The 12,661-nt window shown below is 38.6% G+C and overlaps 1 protein-coding gene across 1 annotated transcript; it reads left to right on the top strand.

Moving 5' to 3' along the window:
- The first annotated feature begins 1,446 nt into the window (after window positions 1-1,446).
- Window positions 1,447-5,347, top strand: si:ch211-243a20.3 (uncharacterized protein LOC100151507 homolog). The gene is made up of 4 exons (XM_041035522.1): window positions 1,447-1,706; window positions 3,437-3,572; window positions 3,804-3,933; window positions 4,933-5,347. Exons 2-4 carry the CDS (start codon window positions 3,458-3,460, stop codon window positions 5,255-5,257), a joined length of 570 nt encoding a protein of 189 aa, XP_040891456.1. The 5' UTR covers window positions 1,447-1,706; window positions 3,437-3,457; the 3' UTR covers window positions 5,258-5,347.
- The last annotated feature ends 7,314 nt before the right edge of the window (window positions 5,348-12,661 follow it).

A 12,661-nucleotide genomic window follows, 5' to 3' on the forward strand; every position in this document is an offset into this window, starting at 1 on the left:
GGTACTGGTGGCCAACTCTGACCTCACCTCAGCCACAGCATGAAAACAGACAGAAAGAGAGAGAGAGAGAGAGAGGGAGAGAGAGAGAGAGAGAAAGAGAGAGAGGGCTGGAGTAACATCTGGATGCCAGTCAATAAAGAATAATTCATTCCATTTTATATCCTGTGTCCTGCACTTCTTATCTCCCCTCTTTCCTGGGGAGTAAAGCATCTAAATCCCTAACTTGGTATAAAAACACGGATACATTATCACTTAGGTTGACTTTAAAATCCTCCTAAATGCACTTACAAATTGAACAATTTTAAATGCAGGCGACAAGGGCATAAACGATCCTTTTAACCAGATGAACAGGGATCACTGTGTTTTCTTTTGGTGGCAATTGCAGCACACTGAAAACAGGTTGCTTTCTATAAAATAAATGTCTCCAGTTTTGAACTGTGCTGGACCTTTTCTAAAGTTGTGTACCCCAACTTTGATGAACTTTGCTTGAGTATCCCTATTCCATGCCACATTATGCTTCTACTCCACCATAACTCATATGCAAAATGTTGTGCCTTTTATTCCACTACATTTATTTCACAGTTATTTCCAAGTTATCTTTTACACAGAAAAGAGCACTGTAATTCATTAGATTACCCTGGAACTGGGGTGGAATAAATATTTTTGCAGTCAAAGTAACGATACTGGTGTAGAAATACTCACAAACAAAAGCTCTATTTTTACTTGAATAAAAGCACAAAAGTATGAGAATTAGATTATACGTTAAGCACAAAAGTAAAAGGTCAACGTCACTTTTTGCAGTTTGTCATGCCATCATCTGTCGTTTACCTGGGTCCAGGCCCAGGTCACACGGGTGACTGCAGCCCAGTCCACAATGCTTGCCAAAGTCCTACGGCACCTCCCGCAGGCGGTGGGTCCATGGGCGGCAGTGCCGCCCGGAGTGGAGCTCAAACCCACAACCCCACGAGATTAAGTCTAGTGCTCTACCAACTGAGCTAACCGGGCAGGCAGTGTTTGTGATACTTATATGTAGTGGAGTAAAAACTACAATATTTCCTTCTGAAATGCAGAGGTAGTAGTCTTAGTTTAAAAAAGAAGTCTTATTGTGGAAGGTGTGTTGAGGCCCTGCGCTGCAGTGCTTTTGTGAGGGTAAAGGGCAGATGGTGGGAGGAAGAGACACATGAAAAAGATCCATAACTCAAGTTTTGAGGAGACAACATCATTACTTTAGAAACTTGATCCTGCAGCAGAGAGAGATTATAGCCACTGACATACATATACCTGTCTGTTCCATAAAGGGGGGAAAAGAGGAGGAGAGACAAAAATAGGGTAAACTGTATGAAATAAGAGGATGTGCCATAAATCTGGCAGCTGGATGTCACAGTGTGTGTGTGAGAGAGAGAGAGAGAGAGAGGGTGGGAGTTGGGCGTGCGTTGGGGGTGTAAAGGTACGACAGCTCTCCACAAATGAAGAGTTTTTGAAGCCTTTCTGCTCTGGACCTGCTGCACTATCTTGGTAATTACATTACAGCTGTGAGCCTGGGGTGGAGAGAGCATCAGAAAAAGTAAGAGCGAGGGAGAAATAAAAGGAAAAGACCAGGGCAGTGACAGAGTGGAGAGGCGAGAGAAGCAGAGGCATCTGCTATTCAGACAACGTCGGAGAAGAATTTCCTGCTGAGACTTGAAGCATCATCATCATTTCAACTTGTGAGTATCGACTCATTTGCTCATTTTTTTAATGGTTCCACTCTGTGATACTTCTTCCAATGTAGTGTTAGTCTGCAAAGTTAAACATGTAGTTACTGCAGCACAAACACCAACCATAATTATCACAGCAAAGGGACACTGGTTTGCCGTTTGATTTTTCAGTGCTGTTGACACGTTTTGCCAGATGTGAAACAAGCTGTTTCAGGTTATCGTTCGGCTCATTTTCACTGTGCCTTTGATTAGCCTCCAAATTCATAGCCCCTGAAAACATTTATAATACCTCAACAATGAGTCATTGGCTTATTATTGTCCAGTATGATTCACAGACTTAGTCATATGGATGCAATTCTGCTTTTTTTTTCTTAAGTTGTGATCTTTCCGAGGTTGCCTGCCTTCACCTCCTCTCTTTTATAATGGTTGTCTTGTCTTTTCCACTCAAACCTGGAGTCATGGGATTAGAGTTTGAAAAAAACTTTGTTTTGCCAGATTGGATTGTGGTCATTCTCTCCTTGCACAGATCCAACTGTCACAGGACAAAAAGGCTGTTTTCTTCAGGTTTTCAGTTAAAGTAACTGGAAATTAAACCAGTCACAAGACTTTTTGTCTCACAGCCAGCCCTCTGATCAATTGTAACTATAATCAAAGTTGTAATCAATAAAGTTCTTTTATTGATCTGTGAATGGCTTTAAAGTTTGAAGGCCACTCTACTATCTTTGCAGAGACAGTTACAAAGTGGTGGAAGAATTGTTCAATACTTAAGTAAAAGTAGGAATACCACAATGTAAATTGTACTCCATCACATGTAAAAGTTCTCTATTTAAAATTAAACTGAAGTACAAGTAGTGGACTAGTAGCCAAATGTAGTCAAAGAATTAAAAGTACTGAATTTTAAGAATGGCCACTTCCAGAGTGTGTGTCTGCATATATTATTGCATTCCTTTAGTATATGCATCAATTTCTATATAGCATATACATTTTGTGGTTGAAAGTAAACATGGAGATGGAGAATAGTATCATGTTTATTACACATTTTGTGTGTAATATCTTAATCTACAAAGTAACTAATACTATATTATATTTTTATGATGGTTATATTTTTACTGTGCAAAAAAAAAGAAAAAGTACAGCAGTATTAGCAACATAACGTACCTGAAGAATCAAATGTACTCATCATGCAGAATGGCCCCTGTCACTGTTATATTATTGTATCATTCATCATCACATTGATGATCCAAAAAGCATTACTGCAGTACTCTGCATTGTATTTCACAAATTGATCATCTGTGAGTTTTGTGTGTAAAATCTGAAAAGTAACCAGTAACTGCAACTATTAAATACACTGAGTAGAAGCATAAAGAAGCAGAAACTGAAAAACGTGCAAGTAGATGCTCCTACTCACTCAAGTACCTGAGTAAATGCACTGGTAAGTTACTTTCCACCACTGGATACAGATGTGTCTGCATAGCTGCACGCTGCTGACTTAAACTGTCTTAAACTCTGATGGAAATCTGCAATTTTTCAGGGCTGTGGACAGGAAGCCTGTGTTTCATCACTCCTTTTATTTCCATCTCATGCTCTTTGATTCTTATTCATCTCTTCAGCATTAAAATGAAAAAACAAAACATGTAAAGAAGTCCATCTGTACTTTTTCAACCAAGACGTGACACAATAACAGTTTATTTTTCCCCTTTTTTCTTCTTCTGTATTTTATTTTATTTTATTTTTTAAAGGGGGTTTTCTGTCTGCTCATCATGGCCCCTCCCTCTCCGTTGATGTTGCTGATGGCAGTTGCCATGGTAACTGGGGCCCGTGCAGTCAATGAGGAGAATGAACTGGATTATGGGTACTGGAACTACAGAGAGGGAGGTAAATCATGAGCCTCAGTTTAATCCCTAATGTTTTGGAGACACAGGGTCTGTAAATCACCGAGTGACAAAATGTTTGAAGTTGTGAATTATAAGAATAATTTATTGGTGAATTGAATGAATGCTCAAAATAATTACAACACATGTGCTCCTCTGATTTTCACAATTCATTCAGGCTGATTTTCTTTCCCCCGGTAAATCAAAGCCTGATGGAGTTATGTTTTGGTTTCAGCTGACAGTGTGAATGTGGCCTCAGTGCGCAGTGTGACCAGAGTTTTGGATGCCTGGGGAAAACGCATCTTCAATGAAATCAAGACTTTGCTGCACTCACAGCCCAACACACTGCTGCCTGACTATTCCAGGTAACTTGAAACACCAATAGCTCTCCCTCTAATATTGGTTGGTTGGTGCAGACACACACAAATTGCACATGATGAGCTATTTTAGAGTGATTCTAAAATAATACTAATAATACTAATAATACTAATAATACTAATAAGAATAATAAGAATAATAAGAATAATAAGAATAATAACTTGCTGGGTGGAGATTTCTGCTTTTAGAAATTTATCTCAGATAGGGAGATGAAATTCACAGAAAATCAGAAGTTCATTCTTGAGACAACAATCTCACCACAAGGTCCATTTAGTTTTTTCAATCACTTTCTTGCTTAGATTAGAAGATTGATGTCACGGTTATTTCTGTCCATTGAAGTTACAGCAGTGCAACCTAACTTAGCATAAAGACTGCAAACAGAGAGAAATAGCTAGTCTGACTCTACCAGAGCCTCTTAAGTTCAGAATGAACTCATAGTTTCTCATTTGATTAATGAAAGTGAAAACGACTCGTTGTGGTTTTGACAGTGGTATTACTAAAATCCTGGCTACAGCCCTGATGACATTATCATCCAACAGCTTGGAAGCTGAATGACAGTGTTTTTCCCCATTTATACCCAGCTGTAAAATTATTTTATTTTCAGCTGAAGTATTGCTGTATCCTGTACATGTGGTAGGGTAACTGTCTGTGTCTGTGATACAAAACGACCACAGACAGACACAGCAACAAAGAGGAACAAAGTGACCACAAAGGGACACAAAACAGAAACAAATGCCATAGCTGAGTCATTTTTGGGGTGTTTTGAATCAGAGATTTCTGGTTCACCTGCAAAATGACTAGAAATGTTGTTTTGCGTCACCTTCAGTCTGAGTGTGTTGCTCTTTTGTAGGAGGGGTTTTGGGGCCCTGTGCCCAGGGGCAGTTGTCTTATAATCCGCTCATGCCCATGCATCAGAATTATCCTTGTTGTGTGCTGATAAATGTGAATTATTCTCTGAGCCTGAGCCTCCTCTGTTCATCCTGCAGGGTGCGCCCTCTGTCCGAGTCCGTCAACGACCTGTTCAGAGAAGTCTCCCTGCTGCACCGGCGCATCACCGAGCTCTCTCATCGCCTAGCAACGCTGGAACCATTCCTCCGTCACCATGGCTACCGGGAGGTGGGGGAGGAAGCGGAGGGGAGCCGCCGGGCTCTGGCACCTCAGAACATGAGAGGAGAGGTGGCGAGCCTGGCCCGCTACAACCCAAGGACTGCAGTGAGGGCCAGTCCGCCGAGGGGAAGCCGGGTGGTGAGGAGGAGACGGGTGAGAGTCCTGAAGAGTGGGGGAGAGAAGCTGGTTCAGAGTGAGAGATAAAGAAATGGACAAAAAAAAAAAATACTCATATTATAGGCTATAATGTGCGATACCAATCTGAACTGTATAGATTTCATTTTTGTGAAATAACCTTATATAGACACGACTTGTCCTGTGAGATCAGGAGCGATGCATTATGATTTGTATTAGTCAAAGAGATTACTCATATATCTTCTTTAATAAACTCTGTGATTCTAATGATTTCATTGTTGAACTGTTCATGTCAGGCTGAGTTTGAAGTCATGAGACATACAGGAACACACATCTCCCTCCTCCTTCCTTAACACTGTAAATCATCTGCAGTTGCTTACTTCTCATGGATGATTTAGTTGTTATGTGATGTCTGTCTTTTATTTTTCCTTTTTGTTTACTGGAGCATAAAGAAATATGGAGACTTAAAATGTTCAGTATTAATAAAATAAATAATTGGTTGGCTGAATGAGTGGGCGCTGCTCTGCCCTATTTATCTTGAATGACAAGGAAAAAAAGTGGGATTATGGTATAAAGCAGTTCAAAAGTGGCATCATGAAAACAGACTTAAAAAACATTAAAGAACATTTTGAAATATAAAGCAGCTGGAATAAAATAGAAATTGTCTGGAATAAACTTGTGAAAAGCGTATAAGTAATGTCCTGTTAATTCTTTTAATAATGAGTACTGGTTCTTTGTATATAAAGAGCATAAAAGCAAAAAATGGGATCAGGGATGCCAAGAAGACATCCAGTAGATACACACTGTGGACTGTGAAGAAATAAGAAAATCTTTTTCAAACAAAATCAGTCCAGACTGATTTCACCAGCTGTTAATGCAAATAAAAAGGGGCTGTTTTATGTTATATATTTATGCTTATACATTACACCCAGTTTCTTGAAAGGTATTGGTCTTTTGATAATGTTTCTATAAAAAAAAAAAAAATTACAGAATCTTTGCAGTTTTACACCATTGACCATACAGTGAGTATCAAAAGATACCAAAACCACTGATCAGGGTCTTCATTTTTGCATAATAAAACATGTCCATCACTGAGCATGTTGTATTCCCACCTGGAAATACAACACTATACCCAAATTACATCCTCATTTGAATTACAGACATACACAACAATGTGGGAAAATGAAAACTGTTATAAAGGGTCTAAAAACACTTTCTGTCATCTCAGGATATGAATATGCAGTAGAGGGATAACCTCCCTTAGGTATGCCGTATCAGCACTGTCCTTTGCTTCTCAAACTCTGCGTTAAAGGGCAGATTCACATTTTTTCAAGTATAACTTGCAACAAATCTGAAATTCCCATAGGCACGTTGAAAGGGTTACTGGTCACTGTAATAGTTCTCCCTCTTATACTCACCATAAAACAGATTCCCACCTAAAGTAAAGTTTTTTTCTGTAATTAGGTACAAACTACATGCTTCTTCAGTGGAAATTCTTTGGAAACAGCAGACCTGTAACATAAAGCGTTATAAGACAAATGTATTCCGCAGTTCATCTGAAGCTAAACAAATCAAGTGGATCACTTTCAAAGTTGCATTGTTTTTCTATGAGATTAAAACGACCAGCAATCCTTTAATGTACATACTGGCATGTCTGTACTGTTTTGAGACAGACTTGAAAAATGTGAACTCATGCTTTAAACTCCAGTAATAAATAGACAGACAGACAGACAATATTACATAAAATCTCAGACAAAGGCCAAACTCCATCTACCTGTGCAAAATGTCCTAAACCACATTCAGTAATCGGAGGATGCCGTGTTTTTGCCACAGGGTGTCAGTGCTTGCCTGCTGCCGTAATCAGATGTGACATTACACTGATTCATGGAGGTCTGATCTTTTGTTTTTGCTCAGTTGAAGTCAGGCACAGCCCTTGTGGGCCCAGCAGGGGGTGCCTATTATCTGCTAACATAATTATACTGTTTGTTTGCGAATGATGATCGTGTGAGTGTGCATGTGGTGGGCACAAGAATCGAACTTTATGCCTTCATTAAAACTTTGCCAAGTGTTTCTACAGCAACCGGTCTCTCTCTTCTTCTACAACTCTACTTGTCATCCACATACTGCAGTGTTCCATGTTGCTCCTCTTTTTTTTTCTCCACACGTTCTCTCGTTTTCAACCTACATCAACACACTTGCCGTTTGTCAGTTGCTCTTTCATTTCACTGTGATTCTCCTGCATGGGTTTCATTCCTCAACCTAATTTTTTATACTGTAATCTGTACATCAACCACCACCCCTCCTCCTCCTCCTCCTCCTCTTTTTCTCTCCTCTCTACACACTGCTGTGTGTGGGCGTTAAGCTCAGGCTGTACTTTCCATTTTGGTATTGTATTGCCGATGCATTGTTGCATCCAATCCAGTTAAGATGCTGTGGGAATACTGCATAAATCTCTCTGTCTCTCATTCTACAGCCCCCCCCAACAACCTCCTCACCCCTCCTCCCTCCCCATCTCTGGAAAAAGAGCCAGTTGCTAGGTAACAGTTAATTGTCAAGAAGTAGTTACATGTGTTGCAATGCATCCCGAGGTTGTTGGGTTGGTGTAGGGAGTGAACAAGTAAGCAAAATAGATGGCAGAGAGAGAGCGAGAGGGAGAGAGAACGAGAATAGTAAAGACCAGAGAGTGGATTTTAGGTAGGAGATAAAACTGATTAAAAGATTATTTCTACCGCCTCACCTTGTTCTGTGTCAGCATCCGGGAATGCAGATGTTAAAATTCTCCCACCGTATCTATACACGAAGCATCGAACATTTTCAAACCTGCTGGTTTCTTTAAATAACTCCTGTTGCTGGACAAGGCTTTCAGAGTAAAGAGAGAGTCTGAGGAGTGAGGGGGAGTGAGGTTTTTGGGGACTTTGATCTCTGCTGCTCAGTACAGTTTGCATCACCACTCCTTTCCCTCAATATATCTCTCATTATTATTATTTTCTCTTCTCCCTCTCAGTCCATCTTTTATTTCTCATGTCTCTTTGGTCTACACAAACACTTGTCCAACATGGTGAGTAACATCAATCTCATGATGATGAGATTGATGTTTGTGAAAAGACAAGAGAGGAACAAAAAAAAGGGAAAAAGCAGAAGCTAACACTCAGCTGCAGCAATCATCTCTGATCCACCGATGACCTATGGGACATAACAATATGATTGGTTACAACATGTACCCAGTGCATTTGAATGTCAAATATAAATAGGACACACATGAAACAAGTCCTGTTTCTGACCACCATCCAACCTGTAGACACAACAATAAAAAAAATACGCTGGGGGGAAATGAAAGAACAAGACAAGTTTGAGAGTTCTTATTTTTTATTAATACTCAACACTTTTATTCCAAAGAGACAGAAGAATAATATTTCTCAGCACTTATTTTCACATTGACTGTGTTTAATCTCATTTTCAATATTACTAAATATTCAATCAAATTTGAAATACTCTCTTCACACAAGTAATTCCTCTCCATACAAAAAATGTGAGGGTGAACTAGATTTTTGTCGTATGTACATTTTTCACAATCTGTACAGCTCAGGGATGGAGTTGTTTGACCTTCTGTGGCAAAACACTAAAACAGAAGATACAGTCAAATAGGGAAAAAAAGACTACCTCTGTAAAAATACAATAGATAATCTATTGTGCTTTCTGTGTACCAATTAATGATGGTGCTTTACAATTTTTCCTTTGAGAAAAACAACTGTCTAAGATGGCCTTTGACCAAATCGAAAAGGAAATAAAAAACACATGAACAAACCGTGACTTATTAAATGTGCACACTGTGTCTGTAATAATAAATGATTGCACATATCCTGGCCTGAAGTCGTTACAAAAGCAATTTTGCAAGGGGACCTACGAATCAAAGATTTATCCCAAATAGATCTATTCTCTGCTGTTTTGTACAGTTTTTATCAAAAGTCCATGAGCGTGAGGTAAAGTATTTACATACAGTTTTTATAATACATGTACAATAAACAGTTATCTCTCACACACACTCTGTCTCTCTTCCATATGAGCACACACAGAGGTAATCAAGCGTATGTATTCAGGCACATACAATAACAGAAATAATGAAATGTACTGAGAAATATTCGAAGGAACAAAAATAGAAAAAGTAGTTGAAATGAAAAAAAAGGCTTCTTCATCGACAGTGAATGTATTAAGACCTCAACCTTGTTAAAAAGCATTTACACAAACTATCAAGAAAACCGATCTTCGTATAACATTAACAATAAAAAATGTCTTCTATCCTAGTGAAAAATTTTTACTCAATTTAGTCATATCCATTTGAGTATAACCAAAATTTAGACTGTTAGGTTTCTGTCTTCTCTTGCACAAACAAGCACACACACGCACACACACTTACAGTACTACATGGATCATCAGTACCAATGAAATTGATAAAACTCCAAGTATCGTTCAAAAACACCCATTTTTTTTTGGGCTAAAAGTTAAGATTTAAAAAACAGAAAGAAAGAAAAAAACTAAGAGTATACATGCAAGTCCTTACAAACCCCTTAGTATCATACATACTGACTTGTCAACCAAGAGAAGGAAAGTTCTTCTGAAGTTTTGACTGGGATGTACAACAAAGTAAATGTTAGATCCATTCAGTCAGATTGTGCTTAGATATTAAAATTTGGTCTGGCAAGATGATTTATAGTCTAGTTTAAGTGACAATAAATAACTGAAAAAGGAGAACAGTTGCTTTAAATAGTAACATATTTCAATGGTGGGGAGGGCAGTAAATTAAACAAAATACAGTTTATTTTTTGTCTTCACAATGTGTTAGAGCCAAGATGACCTGTGTGTCTGATGTTGTGGATTTAGGAGCCACCTATTGATCAGAGTAACTATGAGTCCATCAGTAATGAAAGTGATGCTTTATACAAAATGTTTCACCTGCTTTTAGGACGCTGTTTACTTTCTCCTGATTATCCTCTTTTTTTTTCTTTTCCTCTATAAACAGTCTGCAGTTGTCACAATCCACACAGGACCTTGGACTTGAGGGCAAACTCCCTCCTTCATCAAAATCTCAGCATGTGAAACAGATTATGGTCCGTTGGAGGGAGAAATCAAGGTTACGGTACATACTGAGATTATTTTTCATGTTCTGTTTGGAGAAAATGTGAATTTGAGCAACATGGTGGGAGAAATGATTACTGAGAGATATGCTGATATTAAACTAGCTTTCCTGTTAGGACTCTGAGACAATAATTTTAAGGAACAGTTCGTCATTTTGAGAAATACCCTTATTGATTGTATTTCTGAGAGTTAGGTGGAATGATTGATACCACTTAACTCTCCATTAAATATGAAGCCACAGCCAGCAGCAGGTTAGCTTAGCACCAAGACTGGATACAAGGGGAAACAGTGAGCCTGCCTCTGTCCACAGGTAACAAAATCTGCCTACCAACACACAAGGTATGTACATCTGGTACATGATCTCCATAAAGCCACAACTTCATTTTTACACTTTGGTTTCTGTACAAACTTAACAATCAAGATATAACATGTTAATTAGTGAGCTTTAGGGATATTGGGAGGTGGATTTTGTTACCTTGTTACCTGACAGAGTAAGGCTAGCATTTTCCCTGTTTCCAGTTTACATGCTACTGTTGGTAGCTTCATATTTGATATACATCTTGCTGATATTCTCTTCTAATTCTCTGCAAGAAAGGTAATAAGCTTATTTCCCAAAATGTTAACTTATTCCTTTACATTGCAGGAGGGCATTATTCTGTAGCTGAATAGTGAGTGCAAATTTCTCACTTAAAAAAAAAAAAAAAGAATAAAGAGATGAAAGAACACATTGTCAAGGTGAGTAAAGAAAATTATGGATCATTGCAAGGCTAAATCATGACATGATTATTTGGGACTGTGTACCTGTGTGGTTAAAATTGGTCCATCTAAACCACAAGAATAAAATGTCTAACACTGGGACTCTTTGCATCACTCACATGTGACCATCTAATACAGCAGACAGGGCTTATAGCTGCAATCATGAAATAATTAAGGTGTCAGGTCTCACGCTAAGAGTCCATTGTCCATGTCCCTGTCCTAAACAGCAAAACTGCCATGGCCAATTGAGTCAGACCCGATGAAACGCCATGGGAGCAACAAGCGGACATTAAGCGTGATTTACTTGTATTTAATGGACAGTTGGATAGCATTTTTGTAAATGATTTAAAGGAAATTGACTTGCAGTTAAAATTAGCTGTGGAGTTAATTGTACATGAAGACGTGTTTACATTTTATTTCTAAAGCATTATTTCTTCACATACAGCAGCACGGCTCTGTCATACCTGACTTTTGGGGGGAACAGGCATGTTTATTTATTATGGCACTGTGGTTTTAACCCTTGTAATCCTGCTGTTGGTGACTTTAATTGTTGGGGTGGGGAGTGTGGGGGTAAATGTAGGAACTTAAGCTTCCTCGACTGCAGCAATTTTTATTTTACTTAAATGCCTGTTATGCTCATGAAATTCTTCCCCCATATCAGATTTTATAAGGTGTGTTTCCACTCATATCAACTGACTAATTGTAGATTAGGTGGATCTGTCTACCAACAGAAGAGTATCATATGTATAGAAAATCAGTATTAATCCTTTAAGGCACATCCAGCTCAAAATGTGAGACCCATTTGGTACTGCCAAGCAGAAAAACGAGAGGAAACGGCAAATCAGTATGATGATGTTGCTTCTGCAGCTGAAAGAAAAACCGTCTTTGCAAATTTATAAGTACATAGAATGTACTCAGCAAGTCATGCCTTTCACATACATTTCACAGCACTCAAAAATAAGAAAAGTAAAAAAATTAAACATGAAGAATTAATAGCAAAGAAGAGTCCAAATTACAGGAACCTCAGAAAAAGATCCGTACTGACAACTGGTCTATCAGTCTCCTGTAATATTGGGTAAGCTAAGAAAGAATTAACATCATACAAATATGTAACATGAACTATTTAAATAAATAAATAAAATTTAAAAACAATCCAAACCGATCATCATTAAACACTAGAATAATAGTCAATAATATTATTAACATTATCAATACAATTATTATTAGTTTACCCTGTTACTTCAACAGAAGTGTTGATTTCTCATTCATGATTGTATTTCCGTTGCTAAACAAAATGTTTGTTTTGGTGTTAAGGAAATGCAGGAGGGAGGGAAAGACAATGAGCATGTGAAGAGAGCAGACACTGGAGATTTTATTTCACTTTTCTCCCCTCCATCCATCCCTCCCTCCCTCCATCCCTGCCTCCCTTCCTATCTTTCTCTGAGCGTCGGAGCAGCACCAGAATCCTCTCTTCTCATTAAAAACTTGTCTCCCGCCGGACTTCGCCACAGCTTAGCCTGCAGTGGCCTCTGTGCATCGTCCAAATTCTTTCCATTTAGTGGAGTGAGAACAACACACACAGTA

Source organism: Toxotes jaculatrix, chromosome 4 (assembly GCF_017976425.1).
Source record: "Toxotes jaculatrix isolate fToxJac2 chromosome 4, fToxJac2.pri, whole genome shotgun sequence".
Taxonomy (NCBI): Eukaryota; Metazoa; Chordata; class Actinopteri; family Toxotidae; genus Toxotes; species Toxotes jaculatrix.

Coding starts and splice junctions, on each gene's coding strand:
- si:ch211-243a20.3 (XM_041035522.1), top strand. CDS start 3,458: ATGGCCCCTCCCTCTCCGTTGATGTTGCTGATGGCAGTTGCCATGGTA. Junction 3,573..3,803: donor CTGGAACTACAGAGAGGGAG/GTAAATCATGAG, acceptor TTTTGGTTTCAG/CTGACAGTGTGAATGTGGCC. Junction 3,934..4,932: donor CTGCTGCCTGACTATTCCAG/GTAACTTGAAAC, acceptor TTCATCCTGCAG/GGTGCGCCCTCTGTCCGAGT.